This window comes from Chaetodon auriga, chromosome 6 (assembly GCF_051107435.1).
Source record: "Chaetodon auriga isolate fChaAug3 chromosome 6, fChaAug3.hap1, whole genome shotgun sequence".
NCBI lineage: Eukaryota > Metazoa > Chordata > Actinopteri > Chaetodontiformes > Chaetodontidae > Chaetodon > Chaetodon auriga.
Genome location: NC_135079.1, coordinates 23,030,198 through 23,057,127, shown reverse-complemented (window position 1 = coordinate 23,057,127; position 26,930 = coordinate 23,030,198). Strand labels below are relative to the sequence as shown.

Below are 26,930 nucleotides of genomic sequence, written 5' to 3'. Positions count from 1 at the left end.
ACCTTATTAAGTGGATTGTGTATTGACCAAATGTGAATGATCCACTTTCAATGTAGTTCGTCAATGTTATAAAATCCAATATTCCACTATGACTTACAGTCATTATGTCATGACATGCTGCTCTTAATACCACAGCAGTCGCTTTCCTCATGTCACTTTGCCTGAAAATGGGGTCAGTGACTTCCACACAGTGAGGTATACAGATTTTAAATGTGGGGAAAAAGGAGCCCTGGTATTGGCAGATACCTGAGTCGTATCAGGAGAGGCAAAAGTTGGATTGGTGAATTCCTCGGCAGCCATAACTGTAACCAAATGTTCAAAAAAGCTACCACTGTGCAATATTTTTGAATCTTAGGGTACTGCTATTGGCTACATGTCCTAAGTCTAAGATATTATCGCACAGGCCATAAATGTTTCACAGCCATCACAATGATTGATGTGTTGTGAGTCATCTCTTTATGGGACCAATCACTTTCTCAAAGGGTGCAGCAGCACTTTGATGCGGTTGCACACTGACTTCTTGCTGATTGCATCAGTTACGTTTGTACAGTTTCAGAGAGTTGAGTGGAGCACACCAGACTGGTGCAGGTCTGAAAGTGGGACAAGTCAGGTGACGCACTCATGATACGACACCTTTAAGTAGAGTCTGGAGTGTGCCCTCTGAAAAAACAATTGGTTTTTAGTGTTTATAACAAACTGGTGAAAGGAAATTGCTACAAATAATGTTTTTGAATCTGTATTGAAATGATGCCATTAAAAAGTAAAATGTTATTCTATCTTAATTTAAAAAATGTATAATTCTGTTTAATATGCTGAGGATGTTCATTGTCCTAACATTGTCAATCATGAGAAATCACAGAAAAAATAAGGGATCTTAAATCTTTGATAAAATATGTGAATTTGCCTGTTTCAAGAAACCCTTTCAAAGATCTTCAGTGCATGGACATAGAAAAAGTAATTGCATGCTGCAGGGGTGGTGAAATGGAGGATTGCATTCTGGATACAATAGCACAATAGTGTGCCTCCAGAAGGCCTCAGTGAGGAGCCTCTCTGCATTCAAAATGAGCACGGCTAACAAGAACTGAACTTATTTTACAATGACAACACAAATGATTAACAAAAAAACATTTGGTTCAATTTAATAATCTTTCAGTGTATTGTTTTTTTCTTTCTCTGTCTCTTTCTTTCTTTCTTTCTTTTTTTCTTTCTTTCTTCCGTTCTTTCGTGTCTCTATTAAGATACGAAGAATGGGGCTTGGTCTGACATGCTGCAAGGTATTTTGTGATATAAAAAAATTGAGAAACTTGTCTGTCCAGTTATATTTTTGTGGGTGGCAGAACACATTCGGTTTGAGGGTTGTGAAGCTGCAAGTAAAATCACAAGGAGAATCACAGAAAGATGATACAAAAGGATAAAGGCAGAAATAAAATGTGAATCGGCTGACAGTTCGAATGTCTAAAAATCAGAGTTTCTGACTGGAGGGCAACATTATGCCTTGTAGTGTACAATAGGAGTGAACGTCGTGGAAGATGCAGTGGGAACCAATGACCTGACACAGACACAAGTCGGAGCCTACAGCGCGGACAAAACGGAAGTTTAGACGGTTGCTCTGGGTGAACGAAGGGAACATTGACAGCATCGCATCTAACAAGAACTCATTCTCTCCCTCGAAAGTAACCCAGTTTCCCCTTTCCCTCACACATGGCGTCCAGTTCTAGCATAGATATTGAGGGTGCGACCCAGCATCTCCGGGACATCCTCAAGCTCGACCGTCCCGGGAACGGCACCGGTAAGTTGGACCGGGAATGGAAAGCGGCTGCGGTAGTTTAGGCCCCAGAAGCTAATGGAATGCTAGCCAGCTAGCTAAATTGGTACTTGGCTAACGTGAGTTGGTTTAACCCGCTGCTGTACCGGAGCAAAGTTAGCTCAATAGCAGTTTCACTACCAGTTAAATAGCTGTACTCCATCGCATGGAAGCATAATTTGGATGCCAGTGAATTTACACATCTACTATTTTCTTGCTAATTTCCGCGGAGCAACGAATGTGTTCAGGTTCGTCGTAACGTTAGAGCGCTAACTGCGTCGGAAAGGTCTCTAGTATTTTGTCATCCCAAGTGTTAGCTAACGTTATGTTACGAGCTATAGTTAGCTTATGTCTCAGTCTATTCTCTGGTCAAGGGAAGCTAGGTGTTTTGTTGTCAAGTGACCTTTAAGTAGAACAAATGTTTCGTTTATTCGAAATGGTCTTTATCGTACCTACTCATGCGTGGCCTCAAAGAAACACACTTTGATGTAACGTCTAGTTAGAAACAATTCACTGCTATCAAGCATTAGCTTGAGCCTCCATAACTGCGTAGAAGATCGGTGTTCTTGGCTAATATGGAAACACTTATTCCAGGTTTGTTTGTGGTCCCTTCAACCAAGTCATACACGCTCAATTAAAAGCTCGCATCTGTCAAAATGATCAAGGAAGACTTAAGGATTTAGGGAAGTGGGAGGAAAGAAAACCCAGATGTCCTACAACGTAGAATCAGTCCTGTTCCAGTGTATCCTGCTTCTGTATCAACGTTATTTACCTTTTTATTGCAGTATTTTGCTGTGTTTCAGCATACACCGCTATACTATATGCACACATTCTGATATTGTTATACACTGTGGAGAAGCAGAGTCATGTGATACATAGAAGAAAATACAGATGGGAGTGAGGAAATTATTATTTTCTTGAGTGATTAAAGATGTTGACAACTTTTTTCAAGTTATATGTGAGATTGAATCAATATTCTGACCTTACCTGAAACTAAATTAAGCCAGCTGGACAAGGTTGATATTCCAGGTGAATGATAAAAGAAATGACAAGAGGTGCTTTTGCAGTAGAGGAGCATCTTCTGCTGCAAAATAATGTGACCTTCCTCACAAAAGCCTTAAAAAATATTTGCTGTAGTATTGTTATTAATAATTAATAGGCTTATTAAATTCTTTGGTGGTTATTTAGGTTATTTCATGTCAAATTAGATGGCTAGATAGTTGCAAACTACTCAAATGGGTGTTTTGTAATACCTGTATATCTTTTTCACTTGTTCACACTGCCAGCCCAAATTTTGGCATAGTCATATTTATGCAAATTGGATCCATGTCACATTTGGAGGTGGTTTGAAATACGATTCCAATTGGATTGCTACACGTGCATCTCACACTCAATGCTCTGGCCAAATTGAATTTCAAAGTGGGTTTTGTGTCACGCAACACACAATGGCAATGTCAAATGCTGAGTGGTGGGAGTGCATCACAGCAGCTGAGCAGAATCCATGCTGCACCTATAAGACCGGTATGGAGGACAACACAGAGAACATGTGTTCTGCGGGCACTTTGGGGGGAGGCTGGGAGATTATGGACCTCAATTTCTCGTGCTTCATGTTGGAAAGCTATGTCACAAGCATACATAGTTATTGACCTACATGGATCAGACAACAACCCATTTTCCTGGGGATGGGAAAGGTACACTCAGCCAGACAGTGACATCTGAAAGCAGTGTATCTGTCACGGCTGTCAGGCAGTTACAATGCTGTTCCAAAGTGATTGTGGATTTTGCACTTTCTGGTTTCACTGGACAGGCACACCAGCAAAACATACCACAGAGAAGACAGGGACAAACTCTGTCTGTCTGTCTGTCTGTCTGTGAATTGGCCATTGAATTCATAATTAATAGGATTATTCAGTCTCCTTGCGTTGGAGCATGCCAGACAGGTGGCCTTCTCATTTATGAATATAATGAATGTGATATGAATAGATAGATTAATATGTATATGTGACAAATGTTTTAATAAAACATGAGGTGATATACAAATAAATGTGCCAATATGCCACCAATCACTTTTAATTATCAAAATACTGTCACTGTTGACAGCCATTTTATAGTTGTGATGGCCAGGATTTCCTTTGGGACGGTGATGAAATATGCAAATATTTTTCATTTCAAAAGTAAATGTATATGTGAACACTGTGTGTGTGTGTGTGTGTGTGTTTATTTACTTTCCTCAGATACACAATCAAGTGATGGTCCGAGAATGCCATCTTTTAATGGAGAGCTGAACGGGTTATTAGGAGCAGCTGGCCTTCTAGGAAGCGCTGATCGGTCAACCATGTCAGAGTCTACCAGACCGCTCTCCGCAGACATCAGCGCACAGGAACCTCAGATAATGTGAGTGGGTTTGTGGGATCACTTGCACAGTTTTACATTTAGACTGATTTTGTCACATAATCATTAAACATCATGAATGCACGCACACAGATGCTTCTCTTCTTTTTGAATTTAATCGTTAAAAAATGCAGAAGCATATTTGTTATCACTAAACCCCTGTTGAACTTGAAAGTATTTGCTGCCCTTTCAGCTGCCTTTCCGGTGATGATGGCTCCACCTGTTACCCCATCACCTCCAACAGTGTGGAGATTGTGGCAAGTCAAGATTCCAGCATTAACAGCAAGGCTCGTGGCAGCAACAAGGTCAGAAGCTGTGTCATTAGCAATGAAATGTCATTGTCCATTAAGCTTATGAATCAGAAAGTGTAAGACAGTCAGGCTGGTTGTGATGACTTGTGAGAGCTTGCTTATGTGACAGGCTACTGTGTTTTTTTAAATTCTGATATATTCATAAAGAAGTAAACATTTTGGATTTTCGAATGGCTGGCTTTGGCTGGTTAAGACCACAGCTTCATGGTTTAAAAAAGTCTTTATGAACTTTCTTCAGAGAGCTTTAATTGATTTTGAATGGTGAATTTGTTGTTCATTCAGGTGAAGATTCAACCTGTTGCCAAGTATGACTGGGAGCACAAGTACTATTATGGCAGACTGATAGCTGTGTCTAATTCCTTCCTGGCCTACGCCATCAGAGGTGAGAGTCCTGCGGTGCCTCTTATTTCAACAATCAAATGATGAGGTCTGTCTAGTGTCCCCGTTACTCTGGATTATACCCACCTCACTGTCTACAGTTTTAATTGGAACTGTTTTGTTCATAGAAACCTGGTGTGTTTGACATGTTATCTAGTTGTTGTATTGTCTCATTGCTCTGCTTAAACAAATATTTTCATATAGCCTGACTCTGTGATTACCCAAATGAACTGAGCGTTGTGGTACCACAGGTTTCGTTGGTTTATGTTTTACTCTAAAATGATCATCTCCCCCCTCAGGAGCCAATAACCACGCCATGATTCGTGTCCTGAGTGTGAGTTTTGCTGAGCGCTCCCTCCTGAAGGGCTTCACTGGAGCTGTCACAGATCTGGCTTTTGCCCACCTCGACTCCTCCCTGCTGGGTTGTGTAGATGAAGCGGGCAACCTGATGGTCTGGCAGCTCACTTGCACTGGAAGCAAGATACTGTATCCTGACATGTGGGAGAAGCTGATCAGGAGTGTGTAGGAGGATGTACTGGTCTATGTGTCTGTAGAGTGTTACTGCTTGTCTTTGCGCTGTTTATTTTGCTTTATTTCTGGGTGTATTTTTAAGTGCAAGTAATCACTCACAGCAGCCCAAACTGTCTTGTGATTGAACACAAACCCCGGTGATATCACGACTTGCTTTGGCATAGTAATCACGGACTCAAATCAGTCAAGAAATGGTCTTTTCTCCTATTTTCCTTAACCCATCCTCCCTACAGTGATCACATTGTGGTTCACATCCGTCGGCCAGAAGACACCCCACTGAACTCCCACCGCCGCCTCATTTGGTGCCCGTTCATTCAGGATGACAATGAGGAGAACCAGGATGACACTAGCCAGACCTTAGCCCTTCTACATGAGGACAGGGTACTTTTAACTTGAAACATTGTTCTTAAACACTGTAATCAAAAAAGGAATGGTGATACACATGCAATAATTTTAACTTTACAAAGAAGAAAGGAGCTTTGTAATAGAATCAGTGCTCCTTGTATTTAAGTGTCAGAATCATATCAGGAGAGTGGGAACTCGGCGTCCCTAATTTTATCCTCCTCTTCATCTAGGCTGAGGTCTGGGACCTGGAAGTTCTGAGAGCCAACAATAGCAGTTGGCCTATTGATGCTACAGATCTAAAAGAAGGCCTCATCACAGTCAAGGGACATACCCAGGTAGGGGTCAGGACAAAACTGGTAATGTCATTGTGATTAACCTGTCAAGACTTAGATGCAGTACACTTAAATGATGATTTTCTGCTACTGGGACATGAGGAACCGTGTCCATTACTAAAGACGCTGGATAAAAGCACAGTTACGGAAAGTACAAAGTGTTATCCAGTTTGATTTTGGGTTTGTTACATCGAGTCCTTGCAGTACTGATTGTGTATGTTGTTTCATGTCCACCCCTCCAGCGAGTGAGTGAAGGGGCCCTGTCTCCAGATGGGACCGTGTTAGCCACAGCCAGCCATGATGGATATATCAAGTTCTGGCAGATATACATAGAAGGTGGACAGGACAAGCCAAGGTAAGCAAGGTGTTCTTTGAATAGGCATTGATGGTACCCTCTCATTTGTTTTGACACTTAACATGTAGTTTAAATAAAAATTCATTTGACTGAAAGAAATGAAAGATTAGGTGTATGATACAGTCCGTCACTGATGTCTTGTCTGTGGTTGTGGTTTTGTTCCTGTCTTTTCATCATCTTTTCTTTTGTCTCCACTCTGTCCTTCAGATGTCTTCATGAATTGAGGCCTCACGGTGGACGTCCCCTCTCCTGCCTTCTTTTCTGTGACAACCACAAGAGGCAGGACCCAGAGTGAGTGTACACTGGTGTACAGTTTTCACTGAAAATTGGAACATGCATATATTCATCTAAGGGCTCTTGCTTTTTGAGTTTTAGTTAGTTTCTAATCTTTTCCTCTTTTGTCACATCTCTTCTGTTTTGCTCTTTGAAGGGTTCCTTTCTGGCGGTTCCTGATAACTGGAGCGGATCAGAACCAGGAGTTGAAAGTGTGGTGCACTGTTTCCTGGACTTGTTTACAGACCATCAGGTTGTTGCTTTAATTTTTAAGTTTGAATTCTTTTTATGCACTGTGTCCTGTGTAATAAGGCACGACCCTGCTGCTGTCAGATAGGTGCTTCAGACAAGCCCAAATTCAAATTCATGTTGAGATTTATGCAACATTATTTGTGCTGTCTGAAGTTCATCCCATTAATTTACATTGCTGTGTAAGACCACCAGATTTAAAGATACTAATTGGTGGTGTTTTTTCATTTTTTAGGTTTTCTCCAGATCTGTTCAACTCATCAGTTTTGCCAAGTCTGAAGGCCAGTCTGGACCTCTCTGCTGAATATCTCATCCTCACAGACGTACAGAGGAAGGTCAGCACAATGTTGTCAGCTGTGTGGTTTAAATAATGTTCACAAATAATATTGCTCAGCTACTTATTTTATTGAACATTAACAGAGTTTGAGTTGATCTTGTTTAAAATGCTACTTTTCCCACATCACCACTTCATCCTGCGCCTACCTTCATGCTCATGTCACTGTTTGCCAGGTTCTGTATGTGATGGAGCTGCGGCAGGACCTGGAGAAAGGCAAGGCCACTTTCACCGCAGTATCAGAGTTCCTGCTGACCCACCCTGTGCTCAGCTTTGGGGTCCGGGATGTCACACACAGCCGATTGCGACACACTGAGGTCCTACCTGCAGAGGAGGAGAGCGAGAGCCTGACGACAGGTGTGCACCTCCACACACGCACAGGCACTTGCACACTGAGAAAAATCTTTTCACTCCTGTTTTCTTTTCGATCATGCTGTCCTGTTGTTAACCATAATTTTCTTTCTATCGATATAAGCCATGTTCTTAGGCATTTAGATATTCCAAGGGCCGTGAAAGACACAAACACTCAATTATCTTTAAAACAAAGCAATTTATTTTCTTTGAGCTTTCGTTTGCCGACTTTTGGGGAACACTGCTGAATTTAATGGTGCATTAAATATGTAGCAGCATTGATCCTACAACACAGCATTAACTTTGTGTGTGTTTTCTTCCAGAGGGCACTCAAGGACCTACAGAGTCCAAGTCTGGGATTCAAATTAAACTCTACTGTGTTCACACCAAGTAAGTTACCTCCCACATGCCGATATCAGTGTTAAGATCATGTTGGCTTGAGTAAAACACAGTCAAGCTTTAGTGTCCCCAAGAGGCTGTTTGGCCTCCAGGCAGTCAGAAATAATGAATACCAAATTTGTACTGATAACAATCAACTTGAGTGAATCACAATGTTTCAGACTTTAAAAGACATGCAACAAGTCTGCATACCGATTACAGTTATGTAATTCTTAGGTGATGTGTGTGCATGTTTGTCATGCCTGAGAAACAAACTATGGGCACAAGTCTTAATACTTAGCGCTGATTTATATTTGTTTGTTTGTGTCTGTGCGTGTTTTCAGGAGTCTGCAGGATGTCCAGATCTGGTTTCAGCCCAACTTGGGTTCCAGCTCTGCAGTCTTCCTGCCCCACTCCGATTCTCAGGATGCTTTTGGTAAGTGAAGGTCTCAAGAATTCAAAATTAAGATGTGGCAACCAAATCTTAATCCATGGAGATGATGCATATTTCTTGATATCTGTGGACTGTATACAAGAGTATTAGAGGTTCTTTGTACTTTTACTGCTTTTTTATGATAAGCCTTTCTCTTCAACTGCAGGTCTCGTCCTGCTCTCTCAGCGCTCTTCCCTTTTCATTTCACTGTCTCCTCCCCTCAGTCCTGTGCTTTGCTTTTTTACTTTTGATTTTTCAAAAGGGGTTGCTGCAAAATTGGACGAAATCCCAGAAATCCACTTAGTGTTGGTGCTTTCTTCGATTTCTAATAATACCACACAGATGAAGCACTTGTTACATTTTGTGTTTCCAGCAGGGTTTTCAGACCATCTCACTGACCAGAGCTCTGACAAGGAGTCAGGAAGTGGCTCACAGACCGACCTAAGGAAGATCCCTTCGCTTCCTGCTCCTGCTGACTTCCTGTCAAGCTCAGGTAGCAGCAGCGGGACGATGCCGAAGCTGATGACTCCCGACGCCTTCATGACACCAAGCACTTCGGTAGGAAAACTCACATACCTTGTAAACTGCTGCTCTCTATCTGTCAATGAACAAATTGTAAGGGATGTCTGGTCAATGTCTGAGTTGGACACCAGCATGCGGTTTACAAAATAACCGAAAACACTTCAACTTCAGCAAATGGAACGCCATGCTTCCATCATTTTTTTATTTGTCACCTAGCAACATCTTGCCCAATGAATAGCACCTCCTCCCACATATCGGCATTCAGCAGACACAAACCCATGACCCGGGTAATACACAGTCTATACAAACTGAAGACCCGCTCCATCTTTAGCTGAGGTTACATGAAGGCAAAACACAGACAGCTTAAGATAAAGTAAGGCTTTCAGTTTCATCCGTGTGTGAAGTGAGAGGCGAGGAGGTAAACAACTCTGTCCCTCACTCTCTTTGAAGAGTTTCATCATTAATGATTTTCATCATTAATGTAACATGAGAATTTGGTTGTTATGTGACCATCCCAGAAATGTATGGCAGCATCCCGGAATGGCACAGGGAATAATGCAGGATACAAATGTAGCAAAAGTGTTTTGTTTTTACCATTGCATAGTGATTTTACAAATCCATGACATTTGCTGCTGGTAGATCACCTTTTTGTCACCCTCCAGGTACCGGCATCTCCTGGCAGCAGCGCCAGCAGTCTGACCATCGTGACAGCTATCAGTAGCAACTCTGATTCAACTAACAGGTGAGCTTTTCTATGAATTGTTACAGTGTAGGTTTATAGCAGTGCAAAATTTGAACCCCTAAATTTCACCGCACATGGTCTGTCCACAATGTGACCAGTGAAGCTGATCGCTGCCATTCAAGACAATAGGTGCAATTTCACTGCACACGTTTCAATAGCGTCCCAGAAGTAGCACACTGCAAAGAATGCATGCAGAGTCGCTGTTTGACAGCTCCATTGGCTCCATTTGTTCATTTACATAGAACAAATGGAGCCATGCAGGAAGTCAGACAGGAACGGTGTAGAGAATCTGGTAAATTTTCAAAATAAAATACCCTGTGCAGCCTACTGATTGTACATCAGCAATAAACACAATTAAAATGAAGCCATTAAATTATGAAGCCTATTCACCCCTGGTAGAAGCATATACATATATATAAAAAGACCAAATCAGTAAAATCTGAGCAAGTCTGCAAAACCAGACAGACAAAATGCTGCCGGTGGGATTTGAAGCCCCGTGGAGCTTCAGATCCCTCGTTCGCAGCCAGATCACAAAACAGCTGTTCCTGGTGGAATCCCCTAGTAACTGTTTTAATTGTTTAACTTCTTCAGTGCTGATTCCAATTACATTGACAGAATTTAGGGAGTACAGTGTTTCCTCTTGAGCTATTTTCTGTAATGGTAGCAATGCTACGCTTGACTTGATTATAACCCATTGCAACATATCATACCTGTCCTCTGTCAATTTTATAACCAGACTCTATTTATCACAAATAGATTCACGTGATCTCCTGCTCCTCTGGTCACACATGAACATGTATCCCTGAGTATATAGTATATAGTATGTCTTTGTTACTGTGTACAGAGCTATGGACGATGTCAGTCAGAGTCCTAACAGAGCAGAGAACAACAGCAGCAGCAACAGTCTGGCGCTCTCCACTTCCACCAGCAGCCCAAGAGCTGCTTCTGCTGTGCTGCTGCCTGGACTGGAGAACCTCCAGGTAGGACCTGGCACTGTCTTGCTTCTCCAAGCCTCTAAATACCTGTGAGTGCCAAGATCTTGTTTTCATTCCACTCCTCATCTCTGTATCCAGGCTTTAGCGTCCCCTAGTGGTCCTCTGGCACTGGACAGCCCTCAGGTCCTGGATTCTCCCCTCCTGCCACCTCTGGCCTCTCCGACCAGGGCCCGCTCTCCTGACGTCATCTCCTCAGCCTCCACAGCCATGTCCCAGGACATGCCAGAGATTGCATCCCAGACCCTGCAGCTTCAGCGTGGACTAGTGTCCAGCTTGGAGCCCTTACCTCTGTCCGCTCTCCAAACAGACAGCATGGCCTCTGCTGCATCTGCCCTGCACCTACTCACCTCACCACGAACAGCCAATAACAGGTATGTTGACTAAAAACAGTGATGACGTTAACAACAATGAATGCTGACTTCATGTTCACATCAAATACACAACTCTTCAGCTGTCAGCAAGGTATAAAAATCCATTTTCAAACAAGAATGCATTGAAAAATACATGAGCAAAACTACTGTCTTTTCTGTCTCAGCCTGTTGCCCCTCGAACTTGGAGGTGCAGATGGGCCAGTGGGTGGTGCAGTAGAGTCAGAGCCCAGGCTCAGCCACACCCCATCTCTACTTGAGAATGCCTTATCACAGGAGAACCCTGGAGTTGGAGGAGTATCCTCAGATGGTAGTGTTAGCCATACACCGTGGCCGGCCGCACCTGACATCACTAGAGAAACCAGGAACAGTCTCAGGGACAATGGTCTTGGCGACTGGTAAGTAAACCTTTGTACAAATGCATATCTGAGGTGTGTGAAAAGGTGTGTGAAATGCAGTTTGCAATAGAGGTTTGTGTCACATATTTACTGTGTTGTAGTTCAAGAGAGGAGTCGAAGGACAGACACTTGAGCTCTCCTTACCATCGACGCTCCTATCACCTCACACAAAACGACAGTCAGGATGCTGGAGCCGAGCAGAGGTGATACAAATGAACACAACACCTCCTTTTTTATGCATATAAACTAAGACGCCAAGGCTGCACCACTTATAGTTTCAGCTTTGACACAGCAATGCACATCACAGGATGTGCGATGTCAAGTACGGCAAATGAAAAGAAGAGAAGAGAAGTCTGTCTGATATAATTTACTGAGTGAGTAATAGTAAGTGACAGGCCGGCTCTGAACTGAACTGTTTTGGGCTTGTAGGGAAACAAAACAGACTCTGCCAAGTGCCTTGAACTCTTGAGACTGTGGGACCAGTCTGTCACACACACTCACATAAACATCAATGCAATTGATTAATTCTTTCCAAATGGACATTGACCAGAGTTGCCCTATCACACATGTAGTGCATTTGTCCATGTCAGACGCATTCTCACCAAGTGGAAATACTCTGTTTGGTTTATATGAGGGGTGGAGACTGGGTAGAGCGTGCAGGAGGAGGACTCATCTGTAATGATGACTGTTTTTGTGTTTATCAATACTACTTGTCTTTGGACATATCCACAATTTCAGTGAAAGAGTGGAAAACAATATACAGGCAAGGAGAAGAGAGTACAAAGCAGCTACACTCTTGCTCACTGTGCAGCACGATAGCAGCGCAGGCACTGTGAATGACAGCGTGTGAATATGGCTTAAAGAATAGCTCCCATGGAAATGGTATTGTCAAATTACCAGTGGACACATGTATACTGTTGCACAGTATATACCATCATACTGACCAACCCCAATAGAAGATATACACAAAACAAGGCACAACATAAATTCAATTCCTTATTTAAGGTACAATAACATTTCAGTTTTACTGACCTTTTCCAAGATGATTCCAAAGCATGTGGCGCACAGTCTGCAGCATAGACCACAGCAGCTGTGTAACTATTTCTGCCTGTGTTTGACCCAGTGATCCTGATGATGAGGTGGCCAGCCTGGCATCGTCCTCAGGGAACTGTGGCGCTCGCTCCTCTCACAGACTACCTGTGAAGGACTGGAAGACATCACCACGAAGCTCACCAAAACTAAAGAGGAAGACCAGGAAAGATGATGGGTATGTTGATGTTTGATGGTGTGGGAATGAGAGCACAAACTGGGGATGGAATAAATGCAATTTGCGTGTAGTCACAAAAGTGTTAATGATTTCAGGCGCAAGCTAATTTAGAAACCGTTACATTGAGAAAAATCTTTGTTTTATTGTTTTTACAACATTGAATCAATATTTTCTGTACATCTGTAATAACTGCTCTTTAATGTAGAAAATCTTTTTTTCTTGATGCTGTCTGTATGTACATCAAGAGATTGTCAGGCGTGATTAGAATGTGCATAGGTTGATACTAATTCTTTCTCCTTTCTCCTCAGTGAATTGTCACAGTCGAGACAAATGGACTCTGGTCAGGTAAGGTGGTCACAAAACAAGCTTCCATTATATTCATTACTTGCCACAGTGGTACGATGACTGGAAGAAAAGTTAATCGATTTTTGGCCACAAGGGGGCAGGAAAATATCAAATCAAGCTTGGAGATCCTCAGATGCCAACTTATAAATTGCTGTTGCTAATCTGTTAGCAAATTGTCTACTTACTAAGTCAAAAATATTGATTGAATGTAATTCATATATTTCAGGAACACATTCCCTCGGTCCACTCTTTCCCCCTTTTCAATCATTTTCTCCATTCCCTGTAGATGAATGCAGAAGTCCAGGACGAGCTGTTGATGCTCCTGCGTAGCCAGCAGAGGGAGCTAACTGAACTGCGTGGACAGATAGAAGCCATGCAGAGCTCCATTTTGACACAGGTGGAGAATGTCCTGACCAACCACCAGGAACAAGAACGTATCCTTCAGTCTCAGCTTAATCAATTAGCGTTTTTTTGGTAGCTTATTCATTTTGCACTAATAGCTCCTTTGATACTGTCTGTGAAAACTTGAGCCCTCTTTGTACCCTCGGCTTAGTGAACAACTGTGACTCCACTATTGAAAAATAAATTAGAATTCAGAAAAAGCCTTAAGCAATAGCAGCCTGGATATTTCTTTGGGCTTGGACCACCTGAAACTACCCTGCACCATTTCTGCTTAAAGTAAGTACAATAGGTCACCTGAGGCCACAAAAAGATTGTGTGTACAGATTGATACAAAACACATTTTTTTCTGACAAACCTCCACAAAGCTGTTAGCAAAGTTCACATGCAGGCTCTAATGATGACCCCTCTGCATCATATTCTTTGAGCCTTGACATTTCATGACCTTAGAGCGCAGACTAGAGCGAGTTCTGGCAGAGAGTCAGAACCATCAGCAGCAGCTTCAGGAGCAGCTCAGCCAGCAGCTCAGCCACACCCTCAGCTCAGTGCTAACCAACAGAATGGACAAAGTGCTGCGAGAGGAAATGAAGAAAACAGTTCCACAAAGTAAGAAAACGTTCGCACACACAAACACATGCTACTTAGAAGATAGGTAACAGAGCAGAGTTTTACTGTGCTCATACCAAGTGGACTCCACACTTCCTACAAGACGATGATGGTGTTGCACCATTTCGATGTTTCCCAGTTGCAGACAAGGAAGCTTTAAAGTTGAAAGTTAAACAGTCCTTTCAGTCTGCATACAGTGCACACGGTGTCTCCAGTTTCCCATTTCCTGTCATTGATTTCTTATCTTTAGTCTTTCCACCATTCACTTGCAAATGTCTGTTTGGTTCATGAGACCAAAGTGTACTGATCTTCTGTCTTTATCTGTTGTGTCCAAGGTAAATTTGTACTGTTAGTAAGGGACACTTAAAGATGTCTCGTATGACTTTGTGCCTCCTAATCTGATTTTCTTTACTTCTGTAGTTTATTAGGTCAAAGCAGAAGAGGTATCTTGGTTCATTTTATCTTGCAGTCCAGACAGCTCTCAGTGCTCAGTTTATAACATTTACCCTCACTGTTTTTAGTTGTTTGAGGGATTTTGCAGCAAAGCAGATGTGAGATTTTATGATTAAAATATCTTCTATTTCAAGTCATCACTATTGATCGTGCTCATACCTCACCTGCTAATACTGACAACCATTTTGATTAGAATGCTCTCTTTTTGCCAAATGAGACATGTGTATACTTTACTGTGTGAGGTGTTGTAATCAGGTTTTGGGATACTATGTGCGCTGTGAGGTCAGGGATTCCTGCAGCTCTGAAAACTGACTGGATGTCCCACAGCGACTGAATGAATGAAAGAGATGGCTGAAACACTACATTTTAAGGACATTAACAAGGAGACTGTATTGAACAAAGTCAGTAGTGGCACTGATAACAATCTGACCAATCAGATCATTACATTCCTGATCTAAATCAGCTGTAAACACTGCCTGATTACCAGGCCCTTGATAGTTTAAGTGAATCTGGTCTAATCTAGATCTGATAGCAATATGTGCATTGTCCTTTTTATGTATGAGACCAGACATTTATGGCTTCCTTTTTATGATAGGACTGTTGAAAAGCTTTGTGTCGAACTTTAAATTCAAAGTAAGCCCGCAGTACTTAGTGCAGACAGCCTCTGTTGTAGCTGCAGCAGTAGACTTCCTCAGTTTGAGGAGGTGCCAGCGTATCTCTGAAGGAGTGCCAGAACCACATCATTTTGTTTGCTTTCTTTTATCCTCACTGCTAATCTTTGTTTTGGAGCATGGAAAAAAAGTGCACAGTAGCTGTACATCAATAAATTACAGTGTGATCTTAAAGTAATCATCCTAGGCATAAGATGAATTAGATATAATAAAAGCAGCTGAGGTGTGTTGGACTGCGACACTGAAATGAAGTCTTTGGAGAGATGCTTTCTTGGCTCGCCACTCCTGCCCTGTAATTTGAGGATGAGATGTTCCTGTTTTTTTTTTTCCTCCAGCCTTGATCTCATGCCCAATTATAGGGGAGCTCTTGCTAATCTGTCATGCTAATTTCTCTTTAGCAATCTCTAAGAGTCTGGAGCCAGTGACAGGTCACCTGAGCAACACAATTGCCGCTAAGCTGACCGCTGTGGAGGTCACCCTGAAGGACAATGTCAGTAAGGTGGTCAAATCAAAGGTAAGCACCTTGCCCTGTATCATGTCCTGCCATAAATCTTCATACATTACCTGCTCTCTCCTGCCCTTCTCACTGTACCTGCTTCTTGTTTATAGAACACAACGGACGCAATTGGGCGAGCAGCAGCTGAAGCGATGCAAGGGCCCATCCAGGCTGCCTATAAAGACGCCTTCCAAAGCATTGTGCTGCCCGTTTTTGAAAGAGGCTGCCAGTCCATGTTTCAACAGATCAATGACAGCTTCAAACAAGGCACACAAGAATGTAAGGCAACCGTCAAACATCAAAATTTGTGGTTCTGTCTGCAAACAAATGTCAAAATGTAGTGGAGGTATCGAGAGATGGCTTAAAGTTCTCCAGCAGAATTCCAGTGTGTTTTAAGTTTGAACAAAGATATTTATGTGTCTATGGAAAATATTCTAGCATATATTTTTTAATTGTTGTGTAGCAAGAATATGGCTGTGTAATTATGTATCCAGCCATAAGAAACACTGTGTTTATTATTAATGAAGTAGACCTACTTTATTAATATAAGCCTTTGTTTACAGCATGTGGTGTCAGCTCATCGTGGATGTGACTGCAGTACTCAGAAAAAGCACTTCAACTAATAGGTTATTCGTGTTGTTTTCATATCATTGTTACAATCTTTTGGACTAATTAGGCAGTCGTTGCCGAGTAGATAATGCATTTTTACACCATTTTGACCTTTGATCCGCACTTCACAGTCAGTAATAGACATGTTCCTTTTAAGGAAGGCCTGAAGATATGAGCGAGATGACCTACTGCCAGACAGGGTCAAATTAGTAATTACCACTCACATGCTGTGGAAATAGGCTTTACACCCCTTCATGAGATGACGGTGTATACTGTGTAACAGTGTGTCCCCACCGTGGGAGGTAACCCTCGATGTCTCTGCTATATATTCGGGGGAAGGCTATGTAGGGAATCAAGGATAAGAGAGGAGAACTTGTTACGAAAAGGGTTCAGATTGTGTCCTGTGGACATGGTTTGGGTTTAGAACATCTGACACGGTATGGTTCATTTTTCAAAATTAAACCATTTCTTCATTGAATTTACAGAACACTTACTTTATTGTGATATGTACCGTTACTGTGAAATATAATTAGATATACAGTGATAGAAGATTTTGGTCATATTGCCCACTCCTGCTTGAAGCTGTTCTGGTGGCTCATCATGGCCGGTGTCGTTAATGAGACACTTTGTATTGGTACTCTCTTCATGTAGGTTGTTTCCTGTATCTAGCTCTCGAATCAGGGTCTGTTCATCTGGAAGTCTAATTAAATAACCAGCTCTTTCAAAAAGCTCAGGGACAACTTTTGTAATGATGCCTTTTCAGACTTCACCAGAGCCCTCGTGTTGATATGCAGTTTATTTATTCTGTGATGGTGCTCATGCCCCCCTCTCGAAGCTGGCAGTGAGATGTTTTTTAAAATCTACCAAGGCTGTCATAATGTGTATATGGGGAGACACACACACAGACACACACACAGTTAGCCTGCGGTAACTAGGGAGGCCACAAAAACCCTCTGAGCATGTGAGCTCTTGTGAGCTTGTTCCAATTTAAATTTAATCCATGATCAAATTCAGGGTTTTGTGTTTTATGTGTAAATGTTGCCTGTAACTTTGTGAATGCTGCACTAACGTCTGCATTGCCATCTAGTAACTGTAAGTGTAATATGTTGATGTATTATGCAGTGCTTCCCCTGATGACTCTTATTCATGGGTTGATATTGAATGTAAAGCTTTATATTGAAGAAAACACTGTTGAATATATTTACAGCAGGTTAGTCTTAATAGAAGGGCGCAGGTTGGTGAACAAAATAATAGCTTGAACAAACAGAGCACTACAGACTACTGTCTTGACAGCCTTCTGTTTTGTAGTGAATGAGTGTTTTATTACAATAAATAAAAGTTCAGATTTCTGTTGTTTACTTTGCATGAAAAGGATGAATTATTGAGCAGCCCAGTTCCAATAACACTGAGCATTTCATGGTGGTTCTGAGAAAATATTTGGATGTTAAACATACTAGATCCTCAGCTTTTTTCACTAGCCATACATTTGTCCTTTTATTCCAGGAAGGTAGTGCATGCCTGGCTTGTCGAAGCTTGAGAATTGAGCCATCTCTTGGTTGAAAATATAGCCTCATGTAGTTTTGAGTGTGCGTAGGATGTGTTTGCTCACTTGAGGAGGGAGAACCAATTTTCTTTTGACTTTCATCTTTGTAGACATCCAACAGCTCGAGACCCATATGAAGAACAGAAAGCAGAGAGAGCAGGAGGCACGGGACCCCATGATTGGCCAACTTCAGCAGATGATTGACGGCTTCCAAAGCTCCACCGACCAACTGACCAATAACATCACAGCTAATGTCCGGGCAGAGGTCCAGCACCAGATCCAGATGATGGTGGGAAAGTATGTATCCTCGACATCCCTCATCAATCACGTCGTTAACTGCTTGTAATTGAAAAGCTGTTACTGAAACCTTCTTTTTTGTTCACACTTACATTTAACTGAACCTCCTCTCAACCATTTACACCATTTTCTGTCTTCTCTCCTCGTCTGTCCACATTTACATATAAATATGATCTTTGTTTTTTTTTAAAAAACAAAACACTGATACTGGCTACTCAGTACTATGAGCTGCAACCAGTGCAATGAATCCTGCTGTTGACTGATACTACTCACAGTAATCGATCTGATAGCACTGATTGACATTCAAAGTAGATATTTTGAATATCAGATTTGCATGCCATCAGATGCCGATGCCAGCATCCCTGGCCTTATCCACTGCCTATTGAGCAGGTGTGTAATGGATTGGAGAGTAGAAACAAGCAAAGCTTAATCCTGGGGCTAATGTAAGAACATAAATTCGATCCAGTCTCTTGTTCCCACTGCAATTAATTTCATGGCCTCTAGAGTTTATAGATTTGTCGGGGGTGGAGCAAAGAGAAAGAGTAGAAAGTAAAACTTTCAAATCTTGAAAAGGAAATGACAATGGTGGAGTGTGCCGAGACAGATTTTTTTTTTACTCTGTGTTTCCAAATAGTAGCTTGTATATTAAGTACATCTAGTCAAATCTTTGACCCAGCATAGAGACAAAATAACAGTCACAAAAAGTGAATGAATGAGGGAATTGTTCCTGATGCTGTTTATGTTCAGAACGTTCAGAAGGCATATGGAATATTTTCAGACCTTCGCATTTTGGTATGACCTTTTTCCTCATCAATCTGCACACAATACTCAGCAATAACCAAGCAAAAACAGGTTTTTGGAGTGTTTTGTTTATTTATTAAACATAAAAGACTGAAATATCCCATTTACATTAGTAGTCAGACCCTTTGTTATGACACTCAGCTGAGCTCTACTGCATCCTCCTTCTATCACTGGTCCTTGAGATGCTTCTACAACTTGGCTGGAGTCCTAAAAGAATTCACTGGGCATGTTTAGGAAGGGCACAGACCAGTCTGTGTAAGGTCTGACAGTTGATGGTGTCTGTCAGAGCGAAAAGCAAACCATCAGGTCCAGAGAACTGTCCTGTGAGGCATGATTGTGTCAAGGTACAGATCTGGGGAAGATGCCATAAAATGTCTGCAGCATTGAAAGTATTAAAGATCCTCCATCATTCTCAAATGGAAGAAGTTTGGAGCCACTAACCTCCTCCTGGTTCTGACCGCCCAGCTGTACATAGCAACCAGGGACCAAGATCCCTGGTCAGACAGGTAACCAAGACGCCAACAGTCACCATGAAGGAGATCTAGAGCTCCTTTGTGGAGATATGTGAACCTTACAGAAGAACAACCATCAGTGCAGCACTGCAGTGGCCGGACAGAAGCCATTCCTCACTGAAAGGGCACATGACAGCCTGCAGGCACTTTTCCAGAAGGCACCTGAATGGCTCTCAGCCCATGAGAAGCAAAATCCTCCCTCAGGAGAGGCTTTGGGAAAACTCTGTGAAAGTCCTGGAGTGGTCTAGCTGGAGTCTGACCTGAACCCAGTAGAGCATCTCTGGAGAGATCTGAAAATGGCTGTGCTCTGACACTCACCATTCAGCCCAGTGGAGCTTGACAGTTTCTGCTGAGAAGAACGGGACAAACTTCCCAAAGAAAGGTGTGCTGAGCTTGTAGGATCATTTCCAAGAAGACTTGAGGCTGCCAAGCTCAAGCTGCTTTCACCAAGTACTACGTGAAGGGTCAGAATCCTTGTGTAAATGGGATATTTCAGTCTTTTATCTTTAAGAAATTTACAAAACACTCCAAAAACCTGTATTTGCTTTCTAATTGTGGAGTATTGTGTGTAGATTGATGAGGAAAACATGAATTGAATCCATTTAAAGAATCTCAAACATAACAAAATGTGAAAAACTTTGTTTCTTGACTAGCCAGCCTGCTACAGTGCAGCAGACTGATTGAAAATACATGTAATATGGAGGATAATCCCTCTTTCTGTCCTGTCGTCCTCTGTCCTTATCTTTCTCAGTTTGCAGGAATCTATTCTTAGCCATGTGCAGCGAATTGTCAAAGTGGAGGTGAGCCTTGCAATGAAGGAGCAGCAGGCAGTGGTCACCTCCAGCATCATGCAGGCAATGAGGTCAGCGGCTGGGACACCCGTCCCCACAGCACACCTAGACTACCAGACACAGCAGGCCAACATCCTGCAGCTCCTCCAGCAGGGCCAGCTCAACCAGGCTTTCCAGCAGGTAACACACACACACACACACACACACACAGATATATAACCAGGTGTAACGCTGTACACATTGCAGCCTCTACAGCTGAACTGTATTTTCCAGCCGTTAATGAATGTAAACACCCTCACACAACTTGTAATGATGCACTGATACACATGCACATTCACACTCAAGAGATCCACCAGGACTACAGGGTCTAGAAAGCACATAAACTACTTCACACAGTCCCACTTGCAGACACCACTGCATTAGCTGTGCTGCAGACACTCATTATGCATTTTCTCCTTTGGACCTGAACCTGCTTTAAGTATCGGCTAACGACTCTTTTCTCTTACTTTTCCCATCCCCTTTTCATCCACGTTAGTGTGCATAGAGTTCGTTTTTTAGCCCATGGACTTTTGGATCGACGCTTTAAAAAAAACATCAGAACAGCCTATCTAAAGTCATACTTTTTTTAGGATCTCTGACTTACTTCCCGCCAGGCTGTTGTGGCATGGGCACACATTGTTTTTGTAGTCTGAATAAATGTATAAAATGTGTTGCCAACAAGAAATATGACAGCAAATTTCTGCTTTAAAGCTGGACTATTCCTTCTCTAAGAGACCCACAGCAGCTGTGTAGGAATGCTTGTCTTCTAGCTTTACTGCAGGGGCAGACATATTTGAGTTTGTGATGCATAAAAATGGTTTCATCTGAATTTAAAACCATCTCTCCTACTTTCCCCCCAGGCTCTGTCAGCGACAGATCTGAATTTGGTCTTGTATGTGTGTGAGACCATCGACTCTCAGCAGGTGTTTGGTCAGCACCCCTGCCCTCTCAGCCAGCCTGTGCTGCTGTCGCTCATCCAGCAGCTCTCCTCCAACCTCGCAACCCGCTCTGAGCTCAAAATCAGGTGAGGACAACAAGGTTATTGCAAGTGCCATTTTTGGTACAGGGCGGTGTCCACGATCACAGTATTCCCTACTTGACCATTATGCCAATCTCCTTAGGGGTCAGAGCAAACATTCAGTGTGTAAATCTGCAGTGTGTAAAATGATACATGTGTTGGTGATTCTTACCTGTACACTTCACTTCATGTTACTTGTAGGACCTTCATCTCACACAACTGTAGTTTTGATTTAAGACCTATCTTCCAGTGGAGAAGGCATAACTTCCATAGTTGAAAAATGTCATTGGGTTTAATAAAAAACCTGTGGACTGTGCTAGCTTACTTCTTCCCAAAATGTCTTAATTTTAAGTTCATTTATTCACAAAACGATAGTGAACATGTTTTGAATTGCATTACACGTCTTCTCTCCGCCACTAGCTGGATCTTGTGCTACTGTCGATCAGTAATAAGAGCCCATCTTTGCCTAAACTTTCGCTTCCCTTCTCATCTCCATTGTATGCCCATTATTCCTCGTCTCCTGAGTGCTAAGCGGTGCTAAACTGCTGACCCCATCACCCTGCTCTGTCTGTAGCCCTGGTACATGGCTGTCCAGGGAGTGCAGATGATCCTGTGAATAGCTTTGCAGTTTTTAGACGCTCTTTGTAGTTTTGTTCTTTCTATGTCCTTCCTATGTCCTGCATCTTTTATTCTATCACTCATGATTGCACTCCTGTCTGTTTTTGTTCTGTTCTTTTAAAGTGTCATGTTGTGCTTTTATTCTCAAGATGTGTGAATGTGCCTCCTCACAGAGCGCCCGCCTCACTCACTTTATGTCCTTTTCTGAGATGAATCCTTGCATCTCTTCTCCTCTTTCGTTCCTCTCTCTCCATCACAGTCCCTTTACAGCACTGCTCTGTGTCTGGATCACCTGTCTGGTTCTGCGTTTACATTGCAGCCGCTGACTACTGCTAATACGACCCTCTGGTGCTGCTGTGTGCCATCTGGAGAGACAAATGATGGCAGTAGGGTGTGGTTCAGCCTGAGACATTATTATGACAGTGCACAGCTATGGCTGGATGGGTTGTGGTGCGAGGGAGTTCAGTAGATAGGATGAAAACAGGATAAATCAGAAAACTTCTTAACATCTTCTCACTATTGTCTACTTTAATGTCTACTTTTTTTTTGAGCTATGCAGCAAAACCCTGTGCTCTCACGAGTAAATAGATGTCTGTTAACTCTGAAAAAAATCACAGCAGTTATACACTTGATTTTTGGAGGCTTTGTTCAAGATAAAGGAGGCTTCTTTTTCTCTACTTCTGATTGATGGTATCTTAGAATCCATGGAAGCCTCCCAAATAGAAACAAAGGCAACGGTAGGGTTGTTGGGACCAGACAGGATCGTCAGCTGGTTTTGAAGAACACATTTTTGTCCAAACGGATGCGAGAATAATTGGAATAGAGGGACCGTGAACAGCAACTTACTGTGTATCTCCTGCAAGACATTAACTTGCTCGTCGGTATCTGTGGTGTTAGGCGCTGTGCCATTAAATGTCCTTGTGTGTTGGCAGTCTTATGGGGACTTGATAGACCTGTGATTAGTGTGTTGGAGGGAACTCTGGCTGGAGGCCAGCTGGCGATGTGGGAACAGCTCTAATGTTAGACTAGGATCAGGTAGTGCTCCAAACTTGGAGATGAATTGTCATTTAAACTATAAAGACAGTGAGGGTGGGAGAGCAACACAGAAATAGAGCGCTGCTGGACAGTCTGACCACCAGATGTCTGATTAAAACAATTAACTGAGGGGCTAAATGCGGTCTGAGTAAGGACAGGACACAGGTGACGGTGGTACAACTCAATTTCTGCTCTGATATTTGGGTGAAAAAACAAGGTACACATTCACACAATGCGCTGGCAGCCAGTCAGGCAATCAAGGACAGAGCTTGACATTCAAACTGCGAATGATAGTGGATACATTGACAGAGCTGGCCTTTCTCTCTGTTTTGACCCATGGAGCAGCTGCAGGGGATAAAGTCTATCCAGGTTCTCCTTGTACTGCTTGTATGGCTGAATGAATCAAGTTTGAGGTTTTAGATGTGAAACTTCTGTCATGTCATTTTCTTCGCATAGAATAGAATTTAAGCTAACAGTCTCTGTGGAGACCACATCTATAGTGCGTTATGGGGACATTCATGCTGAATTCTAATGCATTCATAATGCTGTGTGACCACACTCATAAACACACAGAATTCTTTCTGATGCACTTCATCAGCAGTCACGAAACAGTACAGATGTGACATAAAGTGAGTTATAACTTCAAGTGACTTCAACTAGGGTTTGACTAATGAGGCTTATTCATTATGACTACCTAAACACACCTCAACAATCAGCTGTAGTAAGGACTCATAGACTTATTTATCTCTTTTAAGATCATTTCTGTTATTATGATAGCGGCAGCTGGAGAGAGACAGGGCAGGCAGGGGCTGAGCATGATATGCAGCAAAGAGCCTGCACTGAAACTGAACCTGGGCTCCTGCAGTACAGACTCAGGCTTAATATGTGCTCTGCCGAGTGAGCTGCTGAGGTGCCCAAGAATTTTTTTGTCATCCTGTTCTTGTCTTGAACCTGCCTCTGCCTCTGCTAAAGACTTTAGTTCTTAGCCCAACGATCTCCTTCTTGCTCACACAGTAGATGGTGTGTGCCAGGTTGGAAATTTCAGTCATCTTTTGTCGCCATCATCTGATGTCTCTGTCCCTCTGTGTCCCTGTCCAGCTACCTGGAGGATGCAGTGATGAATCTGGACCACGGCGACCCGCTGACGAGAGACCACATGGCCGCCGTGCTGGCCCAGGTCAGACCGAAGCTCTTTGCCTTCCTGCAGCAGGACCCCCACAGCCCGCTCAGCAAGAGGGCACGGCGCCTGATGATGATGCTGCAGGGTCTCGTCAACCACTAGTCCTTCATTGAGAAGAGCCGTTTCCTCATAGATACCGATCATGAGTCTGTTCTGTCGTGAGTTCACAGATGTTTTAGAGGAGAGAGCAGCATGGACAACTTCAGCCCACGTTGAGCGGTTTCTTTGAGCTTGAGGATGGGACGTGCTGTTGGTCAGAGATGGAAGGTGAAAGCTCCTAAATGACTGAGTTTGAAACCTCTCACTTGGTTCAAGAAGACGGTTCCCTCCACCTGTCCCTCCACACAACCCCAAATCCAGCTCTTTCTCTCCCTGTTCCGTTTGTTCTCATTCCTCCCCCTGTTCTTCCTGCACCAGTAAAGTGTCAAGTTAGGAAGTAGAAATCTGTTTTTGTTCCTTTTTCTTCCCCTGGACAGACCTTCAATGCAAGACAATAATGGTCTGGACGACTCAGAAGTTCACTGTAGATTCTTCCAGACCTTTGTTACTGCTGCTTTCCCCCCTGCCCACAAAGCATTCTGGTGGTCTCTAACCCTTTTATCCCCACCAAGAAGCATAAGACTCTCTAAGAAACAACAGCCACAGAGCCTGAGATTTCTGGTCATCCTCGTCTCCCAGACACGCTGTACCTGACGCCGCTTCGATGTCATTTCATCCAAATGGGTAGAAGACTCAAAGAATGTTCAGCTGTGTGGTCCACCAGACCGAACAACGCTGTTTCTTTTGTTCTTCTTGTGTTCCTCTGACCCGCCAGTCAGACATGCAGGGGCTTCTCCCAAGCAACAGAAGTAACAAAAGTACGCTAAAAGAAGACATGTCTCGCCTCTAAATGTCACCTTGTATCTCGGCCTTAAGAGCAAACAGCAGGCCTGGAAACATTAAAAAAAAAAAAATACAAACCAGCATCCTCACTAGAGCCAACTCGGAATTCAGTTGCTGCAGGATTGCGCTGTCCTCAGTTCAGTTCTTTTCAACAACCAAGCTAATCCCAGCAACCAGAAGTATGTAACATCCAAAGCCATTTTATGTTGGTTGCGCATTTCCTTTCAGTTATTTCTTAATAGGTTGGAGACGCCAACCTTGCCAGGCCAAGTCTTTCTCTTTGCTTTGAAGAGGATCAACACATTGAGTTGTTTTACCGAAAGTTAATAGAATTTATTCCTGTGTTTGAAGTATTCAGGTTGAAAAGCATGTCTCATTATACTTTTTCCACATGGCCTTGTTTCCACAAATCATTTCTAAGATTAAAGATTAAAGGAGACAAGATTAGAGGACGAGAAATAACATTTTCCACATGTAACAAATATTTGCGAAGATCCTCCAGGCTGAAAAGAATTCGCCTGCAAAATCTGAAATGTTTGGAGCCCAGCGCGGAGTTTGGCAGCCGTCCATGTGTACAGCTCTGTCCTGTAAATTGATAGACTTCTCCCCATGTTTTCTTCTCTATGTCAGTCCCTTTTTTTATATAAACATTTAGTATTTGTAAGACTTGTATACTTGCTTTAAGAGTTGTCAAACTAGTTATAATACATGATAAATCACTTCTTAAACATACTGGTTACTGATGTTATTTTATCAGGATATTCCAAATATTGTTTGTAAACTTAACGTGCAGTTACTTCTCATAGACTGTAGGAGGCAGCACTTAGTTGGACTGCAGAAATTCACCCTGCTCGTTTAGGTTTTCAGTTCAGAAATCATTCCCGTTCTTATAGTATCTGTTTAACCAGACATTGGAAAGCCTGCCTTTAGGTTGTAAGTGCACCATTTGTTCATCTTAAAGGTGTGATGAAAGTGTATGATAATTTGTGTACAGCCCATTTACACACATGGTTTAATTGCAGGGTGGCCAGCCCGTTGCGCTGATTGTAAAATAAAAGTTCTGTTCATTTGACCTCTGTGTTTAGAATCTCTTAAGTTGGATTTGTCTAGCAAGTGCCTTATTGCATTCTACATGTTTTACTTTGACATTTGATCCCGTTTAAGCCTTTAGACAACTTGTAATGTTCAAGCGTTATCCCATAGCAGTTCCATTTAACCTCTCCAAGCATTTATGTCATTAAAAGGTCATTTGTGGCTGGAACTTTAGTTGAAGCTCGCACAGCAGAGGAGATTCTGTATGTTTTGTTTGCAGACATTTGGCTACCAAGACAGTTGATCGGACACACGTTGGAGTGCTCAGACAACAGAGAGGCGTTCTGTTTTGACCACCTTCACCTTTCAGTTCCACACCCTGGTTTATTGTTCTCTGAGTAGAAGTACAGGCTGACTCCTGTTTTCCCCCGAGTGGGAGCTGTGTGGGACAAACATGTCTGTGTGTTATTTTATTTTATTTTTTTTTTGCTTTCCATTGTGTTCATTTCCCTATGCTTGGATGGTTAAGTTGTATCTTTTACAGTTTCTTTTACCCTAAACATTTTGGAATAAAAAGACTTGCTCAATTTATTGTCTTTATTTGTATGTTGTGTACTTCCTGAAAAAGTCCCGAGCCAAAGTTCAAGCGAGCTGCTTCCTACAGCAGCCTGAGTGGCCGACTGTCTTTTCCCTCCAGAGACAGCGTTAGCATCCGTCCTGAAGAAGACGATTCACAGCCTTGTTCTTGCGCATTTAAAAGTAACTAAATACATTTACTGAAGTATTACTCTTATGCACAGTTTTGGGGTACTTAAATATTTCCATTTTTCTCTATTTTACACTACT

At 42.5% G+C, this 26,930-nt stretch overlaps 1 protein-coding gene across 1 annotated transcript; it reads left to right on the top strand.

Annotated features, from left to right (window-relative positions):
- Positions 1-1,562: 1,562 nt before the first annotated feature.
- edc4 (enhancer of mRNA decapping 4) lies at positions 1,563-26,680 on the top strand. Its single transcript, XM_076733137.1, has 30 exons — positions 1,563-1,789; positions 4,039-4,198; positions 4,389-4,500; positions 4,789-4,888; positions 5,184-5,370; positions 5,649-5,796; positions 5,991-6,095; positions 6,335-6,447; positions 6,655-6,738; positions 6,878-6,973; positions 7,205-7,304; positions 7,480-7,660; positions 7,978-8,044; positions 8,377-8,468; positions 8,839-9,023; positions 9,650-9,729; positions 10,574-10,709; positions 10,803-11,095; positions 11,260-11,490; positions 11,592-11,693; positions 12,614-12,757; positions 13,066-13,102; positions 13,389-13,536; positions 13,952-14,107; positions 15,630-15,745; positions 15,841-16,006; positions 17,990-18,176; positions 20,241-20,460; positions 21,180-21,343; positions 24,089-26,680. Exons 1-30 carry the CDS (start codon positions 1,702-1,704, stop codon positions 24,270-24,272), a joined length of 4,182 nt encoding a protein of 1,393 aa, XP_076589252.1. The 5' UTR covers positions 1,563-1,701; the 3' UTR covers positions 24,273-26,680.
- Positions 26,681-26,930: the final 250 nt, after the last annotated feature.

Excerpts from the sequence above, each read along its gene's own strand:
- edc4 (XM_076733137.1), top strand. The coding sequence starts at position 1,702 with ATGGCGTCCAGTTCTAGCATAGATATTGAGGGTGCGACCCAGCATCTC. Across the intron at positions 7,661-7,977 it reads GAGCGAGAGCCTGACGACAG|AGGGCACTCAAGGACCTACA; the intron begins GTGTGCACCTCC and ends GTTTTCTTCCAG. Across the intron at positions 8,469-8,838 it reads CGATTCTCAGGATGCTTTTG|CAGGGTTTTCAGACCATCTC; the intron begins GTAAGTGAAGGT and ends TTGTGTTTCCAG.